The sequence below is a fragment of the Mesoplodon densirostris genome, chromosome 6 (genome assembly GCF_025265405.1).
Source record: "Mesoplodon densirostris isolate mMesDen1 chromosome 6, mMesDen1 primary haplotype, whole genome shotgun sequence".
NCBI lineage: Eukaryota > Metazoa > Chordata > Mammalia > Artiodactyla > Ziphiidae > Mesoplodon > Mesoplodon densirostris.
The window spans coordinates 122,176,314-122,196,924 of NC_082666.1; the positions used below are offsets into that span (position 1 = coordinate 122,176,314).

A 20,611-nucleotide genomic window follows, 5' to 3' on the forward strand; every position below is an offset into this window, starting at 1 on the left:
CAGTGCCCAGGGGATAGGCCTAGCACAGTGCCTATTATTAAGTACTTACTTAAGGAATGAAGAAAGTGAAGAATTGTCTTGAGTACACGACCAGCTTCCTTGGGACTCCTGGTTCTGTTTCCATCCATCTATTCAATCTTTGATCCAGCATGTATTGAATACCTACTAGGTGGCTAGTGCTATGATGCGGTATAAGAAGGAATGCAATAAGGTTCCTTCCCTGAAATGTCTCAATGTATGGGAAGAGCCAAAGAGATACCAAGTGTGTTGTTAATTATTTGCCCTAATGTATATGTATGTGGACAAGGAGTGCAGATAGCAGAGAACCATTGGGTATGTCTTCCCAGAGGGAATAATGTTTGAGATGGCTCTTGAAGTAGAAGTAGCAGCTGATTGAATACATAGTATTGTAAGTATTTCTGGGCATTTCAGACAAAGGGAAGACATATGCAAAGACAGGGAGCGATTTCAGAGCATGCCGTAGCTTGGGGAGTATTGAGTTGATCTGTCTGACTGCGATGGGCTGGCAGAAGGGTCATAGGAGGGGCCTTACTGCCTTCTGTGACTGGCATTGGGACTTTATTCAGTTGACAGTGGCAAGTCTCTAGGCTTTGGAGGCTTCCCAGGGACTAAACAGTCTGCAAGCCAGTAAAACAAATACACTGAAGCAAATTGACTGTTCTAATGAACAGAATACATTTTCAGCTGCTTATAAATATATATTTCTACAAATCCATTGATTAAAAAGTACATATTGCTACTTTTACTAGATAATGCTCTGTAAATAGTAAAATGATGCACTAAACAAAATGATAAAGTAGTAACAGTCCAGCTGCCTGCTTTGTTTCCCTGTTATTTCACTTTTACTATCTAGACATTCATTAAAGCTGAAAGGGACTTAAAGATCCCAAATTCTGCATTTTTTATTTTTATTTATTTATTTTTTGCGATACGCGGGCCTCTCACTGCTGTGGCCTCTCCCGTTGCGGAGCCAGGCTCCGGACGCGCAGGCCCAGAGGCCATGGCTCACGGGCCCAGCCGCTCCGCGGCATGTGGGATCCTCCCGGACCGGGGCACGAACCCGTGTCCCCTGCATCGGCAGGCGGACGCTCAACCACTGTGCCACCAGGGAAGCCCTCTGCATTTTTTAAATCCAAAAACACCTCAAGACTTTTGTCCCAGACTTACCTTAAGGACCATTCATCTGTTCTGCCTTCTTTTCAAGATAGCAAACCATCTGATCTGCTCGTCTGTTTATTTCTTTGAAGAACTCTGGGGAGGCAGTATGACTGTAGCAAGGACATGGTTTTTGGGAATCAGATAAATCTCATTTAATTCCATTCATACCGCTCCCTGGCAGTTGTGTGACCTAAGACAAGTAATTTAATTTCACAAAACCTCAGTTTCCTCATCTCAAAAACGGAACAAATAAAATCTGCTCTGTGGTTACCAAAGGGGGAAGGTCAGGGGGAGGGATAAATTAGGAGGTTGGGATTAACATATACACACTACTACATATAAAACAGATAACCAACAAAGACCTACTGTATAGCACAGGGAACTCTACTCAATACTCTGTAATAATCTATATGGGAAATAGAGTCTGAAAAAGAATAGATATTTGTATATGTATAACTAAGTCACTTGGCTGTGCACCTGAAACTAATACAACATTGTAAATCAACTATACTTCAATATAAAAAAAATTCTTTTAAGGTAAAAAATAAAGTCTGCTCTACAGTGTGGATATGATATTTAAATGAATCAATGCACATATATAAGTTTTTATTTTCCCCTCTGCATCCACCGAGACACACGTAGTGACAAGGGACAAATTAAGCAATGCAGCAAATTAAAGGTAGGAAGGTTATTCAGGTGTTTCATCGGTAAGGCTGTGATGTCTTAGATGAGAGACGTGAGTTCTATTCGGGCATCATTTTATGTTTTTGTACATTTGTGGGGTTTTTTTTTTGTTTTTTTTGTTTTTTTTTTTTTGCGGACTCTCAACCACTGCGCCACCAGGGAAGCCCTTGTGGTTGGTTTATTTCCTCTGAAGAAGGAAAGAAGACCCCAAGGTTTTCTCTGCTTTAGGTAGGAGGCAGTAAACTAAAAGACTGCATAAGGTATTAGCCACCGTTAGGGGCAATGATCTCTTCTAGAGAGCTCTGTCACTGTGTCCTGAAATGGTGTGCGTTGCTCTGCTAATCCGTGTCTAACGTTTATGGTTTGTGGTTGTTCTTCCTAGTTGACCTGTTAGGCTTGTTGAATTGGCGTTCGAACCCTCAGAACATTAAACACAACTTAAAGAAGTTAATGGAGGTGGATGGAGGAGAAATTGTCAAGGTACGTTTATATGTTCACAGTTAGGACCACAGCCACTGCATCCTTAGTTCAGTGTTTTAAATTAAACCGATGAGTGTAAACATAAAACTTGTCTAAATTGGGAAGCAGTTGTGCCTATTTTTAGGAAAATGCTATTTTTAAACCTATTCTGTTAAACCTAATTATCCCCTCTCTGTTTTTCTTCAGTTTTTGCAAGATACGCTAGACGCACTTTTTAACATAATGATGGAAATGTCAGACGATGAAACATATGACTTCCTTGTGTTTGATGCACTGGTAAGCAGTTACACATATTATCTAGCGTTTGTTCTCACAACTGTGTGGTTTTTGATAGTTCAGTATTATAAATAATGGTGATGCGTAGGCTCCTGCATATGTATTTGTATACATTTTTCTGAGGATTTCTCGAGGCTACATTCCCACAAGTAACATTAGATACAATTGACTTAGAGTCAAGACGTTTATGGCTTTGTGTCCTGTTATATCTTCTCTTTTGATAAGCTTTCTCCTTCTCATTAGGGAAAACAGGCTGTTTTATTACATTTGAAATCAGGAATCCCTTTAACTCGCTTTAAAATTGTCTGGTCCTAAACCAGGAGGTACCGTTAACAAAGACGATGGTGGTTGGTTGTGTATGCATGTCCTTGTGCGTTCTTGCCCGGGAGAGTGAATTTGCAAGTCAGAGATGAGTCTCGGTCTCATTACGTACAATACGCAACCCAGCAGACAATTCAAATGGTCACACAAAGTACTAAAACATGCAACCCATTCCAAGACCGGAAATCCAAAGAAGGAGAGGGGATATCGGACTCTGGGAAGGTCAGAGATGGCAGTGGAGTGGCGGAAGCTGACACATCCAAACTAAGCATCGTTTTCTGATTGTTGGGGTTAAAGTTCAGGGCAGAGTTTTCCCTGAATGTTGCAGCAAAGAAGGAGGAAGGTAAATTGCAGCTTCAGGTCATTCATCAACTTGGAGAGACTGGTAGACTCAAGAAGAGTTTAGGATGTTGACACTTAAGGATGTAAGACAAAGAGAGAAATGCCCCCAGCTGCGATCACACCTGGCCAGGTTTATGGGCAAGAGAGTCTATGGTAATGACTCCATGGGAGAAGGTCTGGAGATAGATTCCCATGGGAGGGCATGTGTGGAAGTCCCAGGTGCCCCTTCTTTTGCTCTGTTCTATCACAAGTAGGTGCAAAGTGGTTATTTGTATCAGTAGATTCTGTGTCCGGTAGTGACAAGAGTTAACATAAGCAGAAAATTGAGACTCAAAAGTCTGGTGACTTCAGTTATTAGGGGCACCCACACTGCACTGAGGAGACAGATGTCCTGGAGCATTTCCTGGAGTATTTCATTAGCTGCACCCTTGGGTTAGTGTTTACTCTTCCCATGGGAAACCCTTCCCCACACCCTTCCCCCTCTCATCCCATTTTCTTCCCCGACTTGGTTACCTGTGCACTGCCCTCTCTCTGAGGCCATCAGCTCTCCGAGGCTAGGGGTGCTGGCTTGTACTGGTTTCCTCACAGCATTTAGCACAGTGCCTGACACTTAGTGGTCTCTCTCTGTTGTATTAAATAAAAAGAAACCCCAAGACTTGACCTCAGCTCTGGAATAGTACCATGGGAATGCTCCCATAATGATCAAGAAGGAAAAGAAGGCTCCAGACGTTCAGCCCCAGCTTGTTGACAGAATGCCGGGGGTTGTGCTATGCTGCTATTTATGTTTTTCACCTTTGGCAGGTGTTTATTATTTCACTGATAGGCGACATCAAGTTCCAGCATTTCAACCCCGTCCTGGAGACCTACATTTACAAGCACTTCAGTGCCACTCTGGCCTATGTGTAAGTACCAGGCCTGGGCAGGGCTTGTGGCTGGATGGTCGGGTTTGTGCTCTTGGGACCAGGTTGTTGAGAAACCAGAGGGATGTGAGCTGAGTACCCTTGCCTCGAACCTTGTTCCAAGCTACCCCGGGGAAAGTGGGAACCATCTAACTATTCTAACCATGGCAAAGGGATTACATTCAGGCCCTGCTTTCTGGGAAGTTACGGAAGAGATAAGGCTGTACTTCTTTAAGAATCCAGAGCATCTATAGGTGAGGCGTTGAAGCTGTTAGGAGCACAGTGCAGGACGGAGGACCCAATCCAGGATCTTCGGAGGTGGGTGTCAGTGGGATCGGCATGAGGCCCCCGTGGGATCAAACAGAGGATGAAGCAGGACGACGTGATAGAACTGAGGGTCATTCCCTCAACTGTACACCGCAAGTGCTTTGTAGAATTTATTACTTACAGGTTATGAGAAGATTTAATTTTTTTTCTTTTACGTAAGAGGGGATGGTCTCCACCTTTTCCAAAGTGCAGCCTTCTTTTTTTTTTTTTTTTTTTTTTTTTGCGGTACACAGGCCTCTCACTGTTGTGGCCTCTCCCGTTGCGGAACACCCGCTCCGGACGCGCAGGCTCAGCGGCCATGGCTCACGGGCCCAGCCGCTCCGCGGCATGTGGGATCTTCCTAGACCGGCGCACGAACCCGTGTCCCCTGCATCGGCAGGCGGACTCTCAACCACTGCGCCACCAGAGAAGCCCCCAAAGTGCAGCCTTCTTTCTATCTTTGGTTTGTGAGCCCCTGACTAATGCTCACTCTGAGCTTTGCCTTGCAGCACTCAGCTCCTCATGCCCTTGGATGTGGCCTGTCACCCCGCGCCTTGCATTCTGGTTTTTGTGCAGAGCAACGTGACAGTGACTGGAACAGAGTTGAGATGGCAAAGATCTTTCTGACAGTGGCTTATGCCAGGTCATGCCAAGGGCTGCTGACCTGTTCTGTCATTCAGATTATTGATCCCTCGTGGCTTTTTCTGAACTAATCAAGAAAGTTCTCAGTTTTATTTGCATAAAGGTCCAGAAATGTAATAAAACATAAGTGACCTAGAAGAGGTGTCATGTAGCATAATCCCCAATTAACACAATGGATGTAATGCCCCCTGGGTTGCGGGAAGCAGCAGATACACCAGGGATAGGGCTCTTTCCACTCTATAGCTTCACTTTCTAAGTCGGCAGCAGCTACAAGAGATGAAATCCTATCATTGGGTCTTTATTACACAGAGCCAGATGCAACACTCCAGGTGGTGTGTTTCTGGTAATCTGGGTTTATTTGCAAGAATGGATCAATTCCACATGATTCCTGTGAATTTTTCTTAATATTAGGAAAACTCAGAGATTCCCAGAAGGAAAGTTCAAAATATCAGTGCCCTCAAAAATGTGAGATCGCCCAAGGTTACGACAACACCTAGTCCAAAGACTCTGGAACGACACAGAGAACAACCTAAAAATCCCAGAGCAGTTTCATGTGTTCAGATGCTCAGAACCATGGATTCCTCTTCTTCCCACACTCAGTAAAGTTTCCATCTGGCTCCAGTTTATGGATCCCAAACAGCTGGGGCAGACTGGAGGAAATTAGACTGCTTTTAAGGTGACTACCTTTGGCAGACAGTCCCTCCCTTACAGAAACACCTGAACATGTCTGTATAGCATGCTAGAGATTAAAATATACTCATGATTCGAGTCCCTTCAACTCTTTGATTTCTTGATCATTTTTTAAAGTCCTGCAAAGGGAAAGAAATCATCCCTTATTTCTAAGCAGAAGGGAAGCTCCAAGCCTAGACCGCAATGAGAAAACTAAACTACGAAGGAGTTAACGTCCCTGTTCAGGGCATATCCTAGAAGAAATAATTCCTATAGTTGTGATTTCTACTTCCCCAGGAGGCCAAGTTCCCTTCTATATAGCATACTCCAAACCCCAGAGTACCACTTTGCCCCATTGACCTTTTTCTTCTTCTTGTCCTTTTCAGGAAACTCTCCAAGGTACTGAACTTTTACGTGGCGAATGCAGATGACTGCAGCAAGACGGAATTGCGTTTTGCTTCTTTGAAAGCCTTAAAGTACTTGTTTAGGTTCATCATCCAATCTAGAGTACTCTACTTGAGGTAATGGTGACTGCAATACAGTGTTGATGCTGTCCATCCTCTCTCCCCATAGTTTTCCTTAATCCTTATGCTCATGTTCAGCTGTGAGCAGCTGGGTCATGGAACTGCCAAATTTCAGAACTGCAGGGTGAAGGTGAGGGTGGACTACGCAACCGTTAAAGAAGGTTCATGTGACGTCCTTCTGGATCCGCAGAATTTCTAGGGCAGTAGTGACAGCAGGACTTAGGAATGCAGGTGACTACAATGTGCAACTTACTGAAAGTCTTTGTTGGTGACAATAACGAGGAAGTCAGGTTCCTGTGATGAGATTGTATTTAATACAGCAACGGGCTTCATGATGATGTTGGGTGTATGCATCTAGGATCGTGAGCTGTTGTTGGGAGTGGATGGACAGTAGTGACAGTTGTTTGGAGGAGGTGTTTCCTGAGGTGTGTGCTTCTTTGCTGACACCAGGCTTAGGTACCTGGGAAAACTAAGCCCCAGAGATACGATAATTCCCGGTTTGGATTTCTAGAATAATCGTTCCATCAAAAACAATAGAAGTCAAGATTGAGGAAATAACTTTTCTGGGAATGCCCACAGCTCCAGTGCCATCTCTACCCTTTAATAATAGCTGGATTTCCAAACTGTTAAAATATTTTTCTAAGGCAGGTTTGGAAACTAGATAGATAACGTGCTAATATGTTAATACGAGTAAAGCTGTAGGTAAGAGGATTTCAAGCCTGTGATTTGAGCATGTGTATTTTTTTAACTTTGCGTTTTTAAAAAAATCATAAAATTAAAGGCAAACAATTAACATGGAAAAAAAGCTTGTAACTTATAGTACAGTTCAAAGGTCAGTAGATTTACTAATTAAAGGCTCTTAAAAATCAACTAAAAAATGGTAAATATCCATACTACAAAATAAAAACATAATTTACAAAAGAAAACTTCAAATGCTGAAATTTAAAAAGAAATTTATACTATTAAAATGCGATACACACACACCGTCTTTACCTGCACATTTGATAACGATGAAAAATCTTTATCCTTTGGTGAGATTGGACAAAAATTGGCCCTGTGTTCTATTGCTGATAGGAAGATAACTTCTTAAGGACAGAAATTTGGCACTGTGAATAAAAATCAAACACACAGACACACACACACAGCAAAGGAAGATATCACATTTGTCCAGTAATAACCCCATCTAAAAATCTATCTAATGGAAAAAAATCCATCAGGTATAAACAAAAAGGAATGTTAAAGTATGTACATTCAGCCCTTTCAAATGTAGGGTATGTTAACGAGGTAGGATAACCCTGATAGGTTCTTAAATAATAAAACTAAGGTAGAAGACATAAGTGTAATATGATCTCATTTCAAAAATATTTCAGGATTGGACACTGGTTAGATATGAGTAAACTGTAGATGAGAGGGCTTTAAGAAGGTTTAGTTTTTCTCCTTTCTGCATTTTTTTTTTTTTTTTTTTGCGGTACGCGGGCCTCTCACTGTTGTGGCCTCTCCCGTTGCGGAGCACAGGCTCCGGATGCACAGGCTCAGCAGCCATGGCTCACGGGCCTAGCTGCTCCGCGGCATGTGGGATCTTCCCGGACCGGGGCACAAACCCGTGTCCCCTGCATCGGCAGGCGGACTCTCAACCACTGTGCCACCAGGGAAGCCCTCCTTTCTGCATTTTTAAAGTTTCTACAATGAATTTGTACATTTTTATGGTCTTTAAACATGTTCAGTGACTTAAAAGTTGAGTTGGACGAATGACAGCTCCTCCTTCCCTAGTAGAAGCAGGCAGTGTTCACCCAACTCAGAGCATATACACAGCCTCTGTAGTCTCCGCTTCTCTCCAGGGCGTCTTTTATAGTTGGATCTTTGTGTTTTGTAATTATGTTGAATTTCCACATATTCAGTTAGGGTGTCCTACAGAGGGAACATTCCCTTACCTAAAAGTTTGTATAGCAAACCCTGATGTCCAGCAATAAAGATCCTCATAAAAACATAGAAAGAGGGACTTCCCTGGCAGTCCAGTGATTAAGACTCTGCGCTTCCACTGCAGGGGGAACGGGTTCGATCCCTGGTTGGGGAACTAAGATCCTGCATGCCACGGGGCATGGCCAAACAAACAAAAAAACATAAAAAGAAAAAACCTTAATTGAGGAAAATTTTAAAGTATTTTCCACTTATGATCCACTGGCTCTTTTACCCTTCATAATGTTGCATTGCATCTGGGCCATCATTTTCACCGTCAGATTGCATGATAACAATGGAAAAGCCAAGTTAATTAACCCATGAGATGAACTAAGAGAGCGGCTGTGTTGAACTTGGTCCCTAATGGCCTGTTTGCGGTTATTTTTCCCCCTGATGTTTTCTCATTCTAAAGAAGAGCTTGATCTGGGATAGAGAGTCTGGTAGTCTTCATTCTCTGATTGCTCGGATTTGATAGACACAATAGGACATTGAGAAGCTCAGTCATATTAGTCCCTTTTTTAAAGTCACAGCGATAGGGTGCCAGGTGTTGCTCTAGGCCCTCCAGCAACATTGGTTTCTCTTGATTCCTCCCACACACCCTTCGGCGCCCCCCCAGGGCGCTTGCCTTAGCTGTTCCTGCTCACTGCACTTCTCTCCCCTGAGATCTTCAGAGGCCACCTCCTCATCTTTCAGCCTCAACTCAGATGCCAGTTCCCGAGAGGCCTCTCCCACCAGCTCGGCTCAAACAACCTTCCCTGGTCACTGTCATATCAACGTCTTCCCTCCTAGCCCTAGATCTGGGGATCTAGCAGATGAGATAAGGTTCCTGCTCTGATGGTGCTTGTGGGTTACATCGAGGCCAGGGAGGCATATAATAAAGAAAGAAACCCACAAGATCATCTCAGATGGATAAGAGCTAGGAGGGAAGATGTGGATGTGACAGTGACCAGGGAAGGCTCCCTGAGCTGAGCTAGTGGGAGAGGCCTCTCCAGGAGCTGGGGTTTGAGTTGAGACTGAAAGATGAGGAGATGGCCTCTGAAGATCTCAGGGAAGAGAAGTGCAGTGAGCAGGAACAGCTGAAGAATCAAGAGAAGCCAGTGTTGCTGGACCATGGAGACTGGGAATGGGAGGACGGAGCCTGGCAGGCAGGTGCGTGATGGGGGCCTTCTAGGTCACAGCCAGGAGTTCGGATTTCATTCCAGGTGTCACGGGAAGCCACTGAAGGGTTTCAGTTAGAGAAGTAGTGGAATCTGGCTTACATTTTACATAATCATCTCATCTCTTGGGTGGAAAGTGGATTATCGGGTTAAGAGTGAAACCTGGGTGACCACTTAATAGGCTGTTATAGTTCAGATGTGAGATACGGTGGCTTTGTCTCTGAGGAGATGCAGAGAGTGGACTGATTTAGCGGGAAGAGATAATAGGACTTGCTGTTAGATTTGGTGGGAGAATGGGAGAAAGGGAAGAACTGTCAATAACTTCTAGGTTTGGGGTGCTGTTTGCCAAGACGTGGGCTATTTAAAGATGAACAGGAAAATCAAGTGAGTTCTGTTCTGGGTATGTTAATTTTGATATACTTTGTGGACTAAATTGCAAATAAAGTTCTTTTCTAAGTTCTGCAAAATGGATGAATTGAGGATTAGCAGAAACCCTCTGATTGAATAATTTTCTGAGAATTTCATATTCCATGAGTACCATATAAGTTATAGGTGAACAGAGGAGACTAATGTAAATATGTATATGCGTGTAGGTATGTATTTGAGTGTGTGTATAAAATTCTAAGTTCAAACCATCCCTACTCTTGACAGTTGGTGGTAAGATTGCCACCCAGTGTAAATGCACTTGGACTACAATTTGGGGACTTTTGTGTTTCTGAGAAATAGGCCAAAGACCTTCTGAATTCTACTTATGAGAAAGAACCAACCTTTCAGTTGATAGCGTACTTTAATCAAACAAGCATGAATAAGCAAAGACTATGGCAGCCCGTGTCCTGGGAGGACCCTGTCCTAGAGGCAGGTCGGCACCAGCATGGCCAGTTCAGTGGATAGAAGGATGCTAACTGGACTGGCAGACTGGGTTGGGCTCAGAACGTTTCTGGGTTGAGCAGCTTCTCTACCCCTTGTCTGAAACTTGAACGCAAATGATCAGGGCTTGTTGCGGTGAGACAGAATGATTCAAATGGCAGAGGTATTAGACACAAAGATTAGAAGAGGAGGGAGTGGCAGGAGGGGAGGCGTGGAGGTGGCGGGACTGGGCTGTCAGGAAAGGTAGCTGGGCGGGGAGTCCCCTGCTTGCTGGACATTCTGCTAATGAGCTGAGGACGGTAGGTTTGCATGCAGGACTTATCTGCTACTTGAGGCAAAGCTGCTTCCAGCCATTCCCCTCTCTGTGCCAGAAATGCCCACACGCCACTAGGATGGAGGACATCACCAAGACTGGCCTTCAGACAGCTTCAGGGGGCCAGTGGGAGAGCTCTGTTGAAGGACTCTATGTACAAATCGCTACCTTCCTTTTGTCCAGGTGGGGATAACTTCCCAGCTACGGGGCCCCTTCCTGAACCACCTAAGAGCACGTGTGACTCCTCTGGGCATGGGTAAAGAGGTGACCAGTGAGGCACGGGCCTCCAGCATTGTGTAGGCAACAGATCTGTTGGAAAACTTCTTTTAAAGATGGAGAATCTGACCCCCTTCTCTTTTTTTTTTTTCCCGCCTTCTCTTTTTTCTCTGAAGATTTTATGGCCAAAGTGAAGATGGAGATGAATTTAGTAATTCAATCCGCCAGTTATTTCTCTCTTTCAATATGCTGATGGACAGGCCTCTGGAGGAAGCTGTCAAGATCAAGGTCAGCTTGAATGAATAACTCTTAATGCTCTCGGTGAGAATGTTCTGGGGCAACATAGAACTGGCCATGGTGGGAGATGAAAGAAAATGAATCCTAGTTAGTTTGTGGAAAACTTGTTAATTTTAGAATGACTTATAGAAAGTAAAAGGAAAGCCCTTTGTTTTAACTTTTATGTACATTTGTATTTTCAAATGTTGGTTTGCCAAAGACAAGCTATTTATTTATTTATTTATTTTTATTGAAGTATATTTGATTTACAATACTGTGTTAGTTTCTGGTGTACAGCAAAGTGATTCAAATATATATATGTGTGTGTGTATATATATATATATTAAATTCTTTTCATTATAAGTTATTACAAGATATCGAATATAGTTCCCTATGCTATACTAATCCTTACTAATCCTTGTTGTTTATCTATTTTATACACAGTGGTGTATATCTGTTAATCTCATCCTCCTAATTTATCCCTCCCTTCTCCTCCCCTTTGGTAACCATAAGGTTGTTTTCTATGTCTGTGAGTCTGTTTCTGTTTTATAAATAAATTTATTTGTATTATTTTTTAGATTCCACGTATAAGTGATATCATATGGTATTTGTCTTTCTCTTCCTGACTTTGCTTAGTATGATAATCTCTGGGTCTATCCACGTTGCTGCACATGGCATTATTTCATTCTTTTTTACTGCTCTGGAGTGTTCTATTGTGTATATATACCACATCTTTATCCATTCACCTGTCAATGGACATTTAGGTCGCTTCCATGTCCTGGCTATTGTAAATAGTGCTGCTCTGAACATTGGGGTGTCTGTATCTTTTAAATTAGAGTTTTCATCTTTTCTGGATATATGCCCAGGATTAGGATTGCTGGATCATATGGTAACTCTATTTTTAGTTTTTTAAGGGACCTCCATACTGTTTTCCATAAAAATTGGCTCCACCAATTTACATTCCCACCAACAGTGTAAGAGGGTTCGCTTTTCTCCACGTCCTCTCCAGCACTTATTATTTGTAAACTCTTTGATCATGGCCATTCTGACCGGTGTGAGGTCATACCTCATTGTAGCTTTGATTTGGTTTTCTCTAATAATTAGCGATGTTGAGCATCTTTTCATGTGCCTGTTTTAAAGACCTAAATATAATCTGTGACACCGTAAAACTCCTAGAAGAGAACATAGCCCAAACATTCTGACATAAATTGTAGCAATATTTTCTTAGATCAGTCTCCCAAGGCAAATGAAATAAAAGCAAAAATAAACAAATGGGACCTAATCAAACTTAAAAGCTTTTTCACAGCAAAGGAAACCATAAAGAAAATGAAAAGATAACCCACAGACTAGGAGAAAATATTTGCAAACAGTGCGACCAACAAGGGGTTCATTTCCAAAATATACAGACAGCGCATACAACTCAATATCAGAAAAACAAACACCCCAATCAAAAAATGGGCAGAAGACCTAGATGGACGTTTCACCAAAGATGACCAACTACCCTTTTAGACGTCCCTTGAATGGCATTTCTGGACCCTGTGAATTCAGCCAGTTGATCCTGATGATGATTCAAGCAACAGGCTTTATTCTTAGGGCTCTCCTTCCTCCCAGAAGTCCATCGTCCCCATCCTCTTCATCATTATCAGTTTTTTGAGGTAAAATATGTAATCCCTAAAGACTCAAGTTCGAGCTTTATTTTTTGCTCTCTAGGGCAACTTTGTGAGGGAGATGTCAAGATTTTAACTACTTCCTTGGGTAGAAAACTGAATTCTAAATGGACAGTGGCTCTTGGGTGGTGAGGGCAGAAAGCTGTGCCTCTGGACTTTTCAGGAAAAAGATCTTGGGAGATCGTGTAGAGCAACATCAGCTTTCTTCTTCATTGCAAGAGTGTCTGTGTCCAGTTCCCTGTTCAGGATCCCAGCATCAGTCGTTTCTTCCTGGGATCAAGTAGGAAATTCTATTTGTCCTGCTTGGCAACTGAATATGCCTTCGGTGTTTTTCTTGCAGGGGGCAGCCTTGAAGTACCTTCCTAGCATCATTAATGACGTCAAACTCGTGTTCGATCCAGTTGAGCTCAGGTAAATAGCCAAAAACTTTTGTTTCTTAACAGAGAAGCAGTTCCCCTGCTGGCTTGAGCTTAGGCGGCTACACATGCTGTGATTCTTCTAACACGTATTGACCGAACACCTTTTTGTGCTCAGTTCTGTGGAAGCCATAAAAGAAGACACAAAGCCAGTCCCTCAGAGAGTTTTGCACTCTCTCCAGGGAAACAAGACACACAGACATAAAATTAACTACAGAAAAAAGTACATAATAATATGCTTCCAGCCCTATACCTAAGTACCCCCGAAGTGCTGAGTCAGATGGTGATTGACACTGGGGTGGAGGTAGCCCGAAAAGACTTCTGCAGAAATTGAGGGTGAAGGTAGGTCTGTCAAGCAGTGATGGACCTGACTAATTTGCCAGTTGAGGCTGACTTAGCTCCCAGGCTGAGCCCTGGAGTGAGAACAGAATACAGCCTCTCCTTTGCTTCCTAGAGACAGACTCTCAGGTCATGGTGGAGAGAATTCCAGGTAAACCTGTCCACGCACAAATAATTTCCCAGTAGAGGGGAAGAGCGTAACGCTCCCTTGAACTCGGCAGAATAAAAACAGTGACTACTGGGGTTTCTCTTGCAGCGTGCTCTTCTGCAAGTTCATTCAGAGCATCCCCGACAACCAGTTAGTTCGCCAGAAACTGAACTGCATGACCAAGATAGTAGAGAGCCATCTTTTCCGGCAGTCGGGTGAGTCTCCACCAAAAACTGCTGCTTACAGAAATCCCAGTCTTCTGTCTTCTTCAGCCAACACTGCCTTTTTTTTTTTTTTAAATGTCAATAATGTCCTTGCCAATCGTTTGCTGGTACTTGAGGACCTCCTAGGAAACCAGTTTTAAGGAGAAGGTGAAATCAGTTCAGCATTCCCATAGTTCCTGAAAAAGCAAAATCATGTGTTCTTTTTTGTTTTTATTTTTATTTTTTTTGCGGTACGCGGGCCTCTCACCGTTGTGGCCTCTCCCGTTGCGGAGCACAGACTCCAGACGCACAGACCCAGCGGCCATGACTCACGGGCCCAGCTGCTCCGCGGCACGTGGGATCCTCCCAGACTGGGGCACGAACCCGTGTCCCCTGCATCGGCAGGTGGACTCTCAACCACTGCGCCACCAGGGAAGCCCCCATGTGTTCTTTCATCTTTAATTTGAAGTCGTGTTTCATTAATTAGCAAACTTTGTCCTCAAAATAGGAACCCCATAAAGTAATAGACAAGCAGTAAAGACGGTCCTTTTAAACAAATGCATCTCCTTTGACTTAGAGTATAACGTCAGTAACCAGGGGCTGGGGCAGGCAGTGATGCCATGATGCTGTAGGGCAGTGATGGACTGCATGCCACTTATACTGGCTCAGCAGAGCTGGTCATGCACATCTCTTCTCGACTCCATGCCCAGTCATGTCATCTTAGTGGCTGAAGAGTGACCGTGGCAGAAGGATTACACCATGGAAATTGGCAATCACTATAAATCAGAGAGGTTTTGCGAGGAGCTGTAGGAGAGCCAGACTACCATCATACTGCTAGGAGCAGAGAGGAGAACACTCTTACACTGACAAAAGACTCTTCATTTTGTAACTAGAGTCAAGCACATAGCCACCAGGTGGAAATCACTGTGTTCCTGTCCCAAAGTTGACATGGGAAAGAGGTCCAATACCTGGTTCTTTCCCAGTAAACCCAAGACTTGGTAGGGTGGGGCAGCTGTGAGAGTTTCTTTTGAAGCCACCACCAGGTCAGGGAGCCCCAGAGGGTGACTCATGCTGTGTGTATTGGCTGGAGGGTCTGAGGACTGGCAGGACACCTCAGAAATAGGAAAAGTTGAGGGGGTTGTTGGTGGGAGAACCCTTCTAGCCTTGCCCCTGGCTAGTTATGTAACTTTGGACGAATGAGGGACCTTCTCTAAGTCTCAGCTTCTGTTTCTGTGGAAGGATGGACTTGAACTAGATCATATCAGCATGTCTTTTGGCTCTGACCTTTTCTGAGCCTCAGAATTTGTGCTTAGACATTTCAGCTGTTCCAAAGACCCAGTCAGGGGGAGTGCAGAAAGCTAGTGAGCGCTCTTAAGTGGAAAACTTAATACTAGTCAACCTCTTACTACGCTGTGATTCCCTCTGCCTCGAAGGATGCATAAACCATAAATGAGACAATAAAGATGCGTTCTTTGAGCAGAAGAGCAAGGATGCCCTGGAAGGTTCCAACAGAGGAAGTATTATCACCATTCACAGTCATTTCTGTTAGTGCCCAGAATGTCTGGACTCATCAGAATGATATTTTATCATGTGAAGATCTCAGAAGGAAGATAATACCTTACTTTATGAAGTCCACGTGCCTGCGAAAGCATGAACAGAATGTCTGTGAAACACTGAGATGTGCTGGTGGAGCTCAGTATTTATAGAAATTTTCGAGTACATTTTCTCCATTAGGTGAAACGTTTCAAAAAAATTAAAATCATATACCTTGCTTAGTTTATTAGTTTCATATTACTTAGCTTGCAAGTATCAAGTTAGCTTTTTTGGGGGGGGGTGCGCTGTGCAGCTTGTGGGATCTTACTTCCCTGACCAGGGATAGAACCCGTGCCCCCTGCAGTGGAAGCACGGAGTCCTAACCACTGGACGGCCGGGGAATTCCCAAGTTGGCCTTTTTTTTTTTTTTTTAAAAGCTAAAGAAATTGTTAAATACTTTAAACATTTGCCTACATGGACCCACAATAGGTGGGATTTTCTTTGTTTTTAAGGTCAAGGTACAGGGCTAACGTTCCGTGCCTAAAACCACATGCTCCTCAGTGGCCTGGAGGAGCCCCTGCAGGGCTGAGTGCAGAGCTGGGAGCTGGGGGGACAGGCAGAGAGGGAGTTGCAGGAAGGAGCCAGGCAGTTGGCGGGGGTGCTCCTACAGCTGGTGAGTGGTCTGCATTTTCCCCCTCAGAGTGCAGAGACGTGTTGTTGCCTCTGCTGATAGACCAGCTCAGCGGCCAATTAGACGACAACTCCAGCAAGCCTGACCATGAGGCCAGCTCGCAGCTTCTGAGCTACCTCCTGGAAGTTCTGGACAGGAAGGATGTGGTGAGTCAAAGAGCTGCTGATGCAGAGCAGAGCGTACACTGGTCCCATGGCCTGGGACAGGAACCACTGCACGGCTCTCCTAGTCCCAGGCAGTTGAGAACCTGGGCACTGGGGCAGGCTGCACCCATTTTAGAGGTGTTTAGAGAGGCTTCTCCCGGCTAGAATCTGTCATGCAAATCTAGGTCCAGGGAGATCCACCTACTGCTGGGGCTGCTACTGGCTGATTTTCCTGATTGGCCCAGTTTGCCCATCACTGAGATCCTGCTGAGGACTTTTCAGATCCAGAGCACTGTTTAGGCTTGTTAGGTAGAAACCTCTACCCTCTTATACCTCCGATACCTGACAGCACTATTGTAGATGTACCGGAGCTTCTGAGAAGTTCTCATTTTATGTTCTCTCTGAAACTGATCCTTCCTTCTGGAGCCTAGTAGGAATGATGTGGTTTTTTTCTTTTTTAATCTCACCTCATCTCCTCCCCCTCAAAAAAACCTGGGGCCACACTGCCTGGATTTTCCATGTTGTAGAGATAGACCTGTCATAACCTCCACTCAAGAGACTGGAGAACTTTGCAGAATGTTTCCAGTCGAAGACAAACCATAGTCGCTACCCGCCATGATGGCTACACGGCACCCATGTTCCTACAGAGAGGCAGGTGTTATGACTCACTTTCATTTAAAGAAATAGGAAGCAAGCAGAGAAGTAATAAAAAGCAAGGAAGGAAAGAAGGAAGGGTGGGAGAGGGGGGACACTAACGATACTTGGTGTTTTAATAAAATTACATAAGTAGCAGTGATCTAGTTGTTTGAAGCATTAAGCAGGAGATTCGAATATCTGTCAAGAAGCAATAGTGGGTAAAGGCTTTGAAAAGGCAACTTGAATATTGATAAGTTGGAGCTGAAGGAGTATAGCATCAAACCACAAGAAGAGAAAGGAGGAGAAAGAAAGACTGAGCATTCATGAGGCACTGTTGGGTGCATCAGCCCAGCTAATTCCTGTACGGGACCTTTTATTTTTTTTCTTGCAGCTATGAAAATGGAAGCTCCACAAAGTTAAATAATTGCTCATGGTCACACATGACAGAGTCAGAATAGTAAATCCCCGTCTTAGTGTGCTCGAGCTGCCAAAACAAAATACTGCAGCCTGGGTGGATTAAACAACAGAAATTTATTTCTCATAGTTCTTGGGGCTTGGAAGTTCAAGGTCAGGGTGCCTGCATGGTTGGGTCCTGGTGAGGCCCTCTTCTTGTCCTGCAGATGGCCACCTTCTCGTTGTGTCCTCACACGGCCTTTCCTTGGTAGGGCAAGCTCTCAGGTGTCTCTCCTTATAAAGGATAGTAACCTAGCAGTCCCAGGCCCTGCCTTCATGACCTGATTATCTATCTCCAAAAGCCCCATCTCCAAATACCATCACGTTAGGGGTTAGAGCTTCAACACAGGAATTTTGAATGCGAATGATCAGTCCATAACAATCTCCTTGACTTGAGTTTCTCGTTTTTTTACATCCTAGAGAGGAGGTAGCAAGAACTTCATGTTTTCGCCTTTTGCTTCCCACTCATGTGCCAAATTGTCCTGTGTAACCTGATCTACTCAGCATCAGGACCGAGTACCTCGTGCTAGTGGGAGTCCCCATAAACTGTTGAGTTGCTGGCTCCAGGGAGCTCTCAGCGAGCCCAGATGACCTGGATCATTAGAGAAGCTTTCTTCCCCTGCATCTCTACGTTCATCTTTTAAATGTTAGAACCAATTATGTTCAGCAGATTCCTTAATAACATTATGAATCGTTCTGTGACAATGTTTCCCCCTTTTGGACAAGAGATTGCTTTGTACTGAAGAGCCAGAATGAGAGTTAAAGAGAACTCTCAGCAGTCCGAGGTTTCTTTAAAAGTGAAGCTGAATCAGAAGAAGTGGTGTCCATCCCTTTGTTTCCCCTTCAGGGTCCCACGGCGCTGCACATACAGCTGATAATGGAACGGCTGCTGAGAAGGATCAACCGGACCGTGATTGGGATGAGCCGACAGTCTCCCCACATCGTGAGTGTCGCCCAGGGGACCACACAGCCACCACAGCTTCTTAGTGTCCCATCCCACCTGCCCACTGGGGGGCTTTGGGGAGCAGTGTCTTGAGACCAAATTCACGTAGGCCCCTCCCATCTCAGTTTCCAGTCTGCTCTGCGGGCTGGGTGGCATAGCTCCCTCGGGAAATAAATGGGGTCTAGAACTTTACAGCCCGCCCTGGATGAGTGACTCTTCGTTATAACTGTGAGTAAATCTGATGCTGATTTTCTCTTGAGGGAAAATTATCCACCAGGGAGGTAAGGGAGGCAAATGGAAAATTTGAAAGGATCTCGCCAATACAAATCATAAGGAGTATTGCTCATATGGAAGGTGAAGCAAAAGCCTCTTATAATATATTAAAGCAGAGACCCACTGAGATGTGCAGGCACCCTAGGTGGACTGAGAACTTGGGACCCATTCAACCTAACGCTCTTTAAATATTTGCTTAATATTTTATTTCAGGAAAATATGAGCCTTGGTGAGCAGAAAATTAGGGGTTTAGCTGACTACATTTAGCACTTCCTCTATTGTCTCAAGCAGTTTAGTTGTAATTCTCAATGTACGCATGCTTTGTGTGGATCTGCCTTCGTTAGAATGATAACAGTAATGGTATCAGTATGTCCAGCCAGCGTGATGATCACGGTAGTAGTCACTGTTAACTCATTTTTGTGTGTGTGCTAGAAACTATCTTAAGCACTTAATATTTCATTGAAAGTCACACTAATCTCCATTTTGCAAATGAGGAAACGTGCAAAAACCTGAGCAAGGTTACACAACCACCAGGTGACTGAGGTGGGCTTTGGCCCTGGGCAACCAGCCTGGAGGCAGCGCCTTGCATGCTGTCAGCCATGCGCACCCCCAGCAGCTCACCAAGTTATGTTCCAACTATGCACTGTAGTCACGAGAGGAATTCTGATAAAGTCAGTTTTCCCCTTCGCATCATATTCCCCGTGATATTTAGTGTGCTTATAAATCGGTGCCCTGTGGTACCATCCAGCCCTTGTGGTTCAAGGAAAAACCGTTGAAAGAACTTGGGATTAGCATGCTGTTAGAAATGCTAGTGTCGCCCTGGCCTCTTACTCTCCGCCTGTTATGTCTATTAAATGTCAGATAAAAAGTGTGATTGAGGGCCTCCCTGGTGGCGCAAGTGGTTAAGAGTCCGCCTGCCGATGCAGGGGATACGGGTTCATGCCCCGGTCTGGGAGGATCCCATATGCCGCGGAGCGGCTGGGCCCGTGAGCCATGGCTGCTGAGCCTGCGCATCCGGAGCCTGTGCTCCGCAACGGGAGAGGCCACAACAGTGAGAGGCCCACATACCGCAAAAAGAAAAAAAAAAAAAAAAAAAAAAGTGTGATTGAGACCAGAGATAACTGTTGAAAGGCCGAGTTGTATCATCATTAAAATGAAGCATGTTTTACTAAAGGTGCATCTTTTGCGATGCTAAAATCTCTGATTAGATTTTCATCAGAGGACAGAGAAAAAGAACTATCCCAAATTGCTGTGGTAAATAAAAACCATTTATTCAACAGATATGTATTAAGAAACTACTGTAAGCCAGCCACTGTTCTAGATGCTGGGGGTATATCAGGAAACAAAACAGACAGGAATCACTACCTTAGAGAAGCTTACATTCTAGCAAGAACATTAACGAAAAAATAAATGGCAGAGTATTAGAAGGCTATAAGTGCTATGGAGAAAAAAATGAGTGGGATAAGGGGAGTTAGGGTAGAAGAGTTACAATTTATGTAAGCTGATTAAGAATGGCTTTCCTGGGTCTTCCCTGGCCATCCAGTGGTTAGGACTCCACACTTTCACTGCCAGGGACCCAGGTTCGATCCCTGGTCAGGGAACTAGAATCCCACAAGCCGCGTGGTGCAGCCAGAATAAAAAACAGGCTTTCCTGAAAGGGTAAAATTTGGACAAACACTTGGCAAAGGCCTGGAGAAACAAATAGTGTTAAGTGCTGATGGTAATGCAAACTATATGCCGGTTTGGCAATATATATCAAAGCCTTAATACAATAAATTTACATCACTTTATAATTAGAAAAATAAATTTTTTTAAACAAAAGAGACCTAAGACAGACATTCATTCAGAGAGAGGTGTACATGGATAGTATTTCACTGTTTTTGTGTTTAGGAAGTTATTCTCTCCATCCCAGGAACAGCTGTATTTTCATCTCCTCTGTGCCAAGTTCACTTAAATTTGTGTTGTTTTCATAACTATATGAATACAAGAGGATACTACCTTAGATACTTGCCCTCTGGCTAGAAAATTAAGTCTGTGGCTCAAATATGGTTGGACTAGG

The 20,611-nt window shown here is 44.0% G+C and overlaps 1 protein-coding gene across 1 annotated transcript in view; it reads left to right on the forward strand.

Moving 5' to 3' along the window:
• DOCK5 (dedicator of cytokinesis 5) overlaps positions 1-20,611 on the forward strand; it is a 216,239-nt gene that overhangs the window by 138,501 nt on the left and 57,127 nt on the right. The window contains exons 19-27 of the mRNA XM_060102585.1: positions 2,246-2,343; positions 2,530-2,619; positions 4,084-4,184; positions 6,185-6,319; positions 11,008-11,119; positions 13,115-13,185; positions 13,786-13,892; positions 16,114-16,250; positions 18,184-18,279. Of these exons, the coding sequence (XP_059958568.1) occupies positions 2,246-2,343; positions 2,530-2,619; positions 4,084-4,184; positions 6,185-6,319; positions 11,008-11,119; positions 13,115-13,185; positions 13,786-13,892; positions 16,114-16,250; positions 18,184-18,279 (947 nt within the window). The remainder of the gene's footprint in view (positions 1-2,245; positions 2,344-2,529; positions 2,620-4,083; positions 4,185-6,184; positions 6,320-11,007; positions 11,120-13,114; positions 13,186-13,785; positions 13,893-16,113; positions 16,251-18,183; positions 18,280-20,611) is intronic.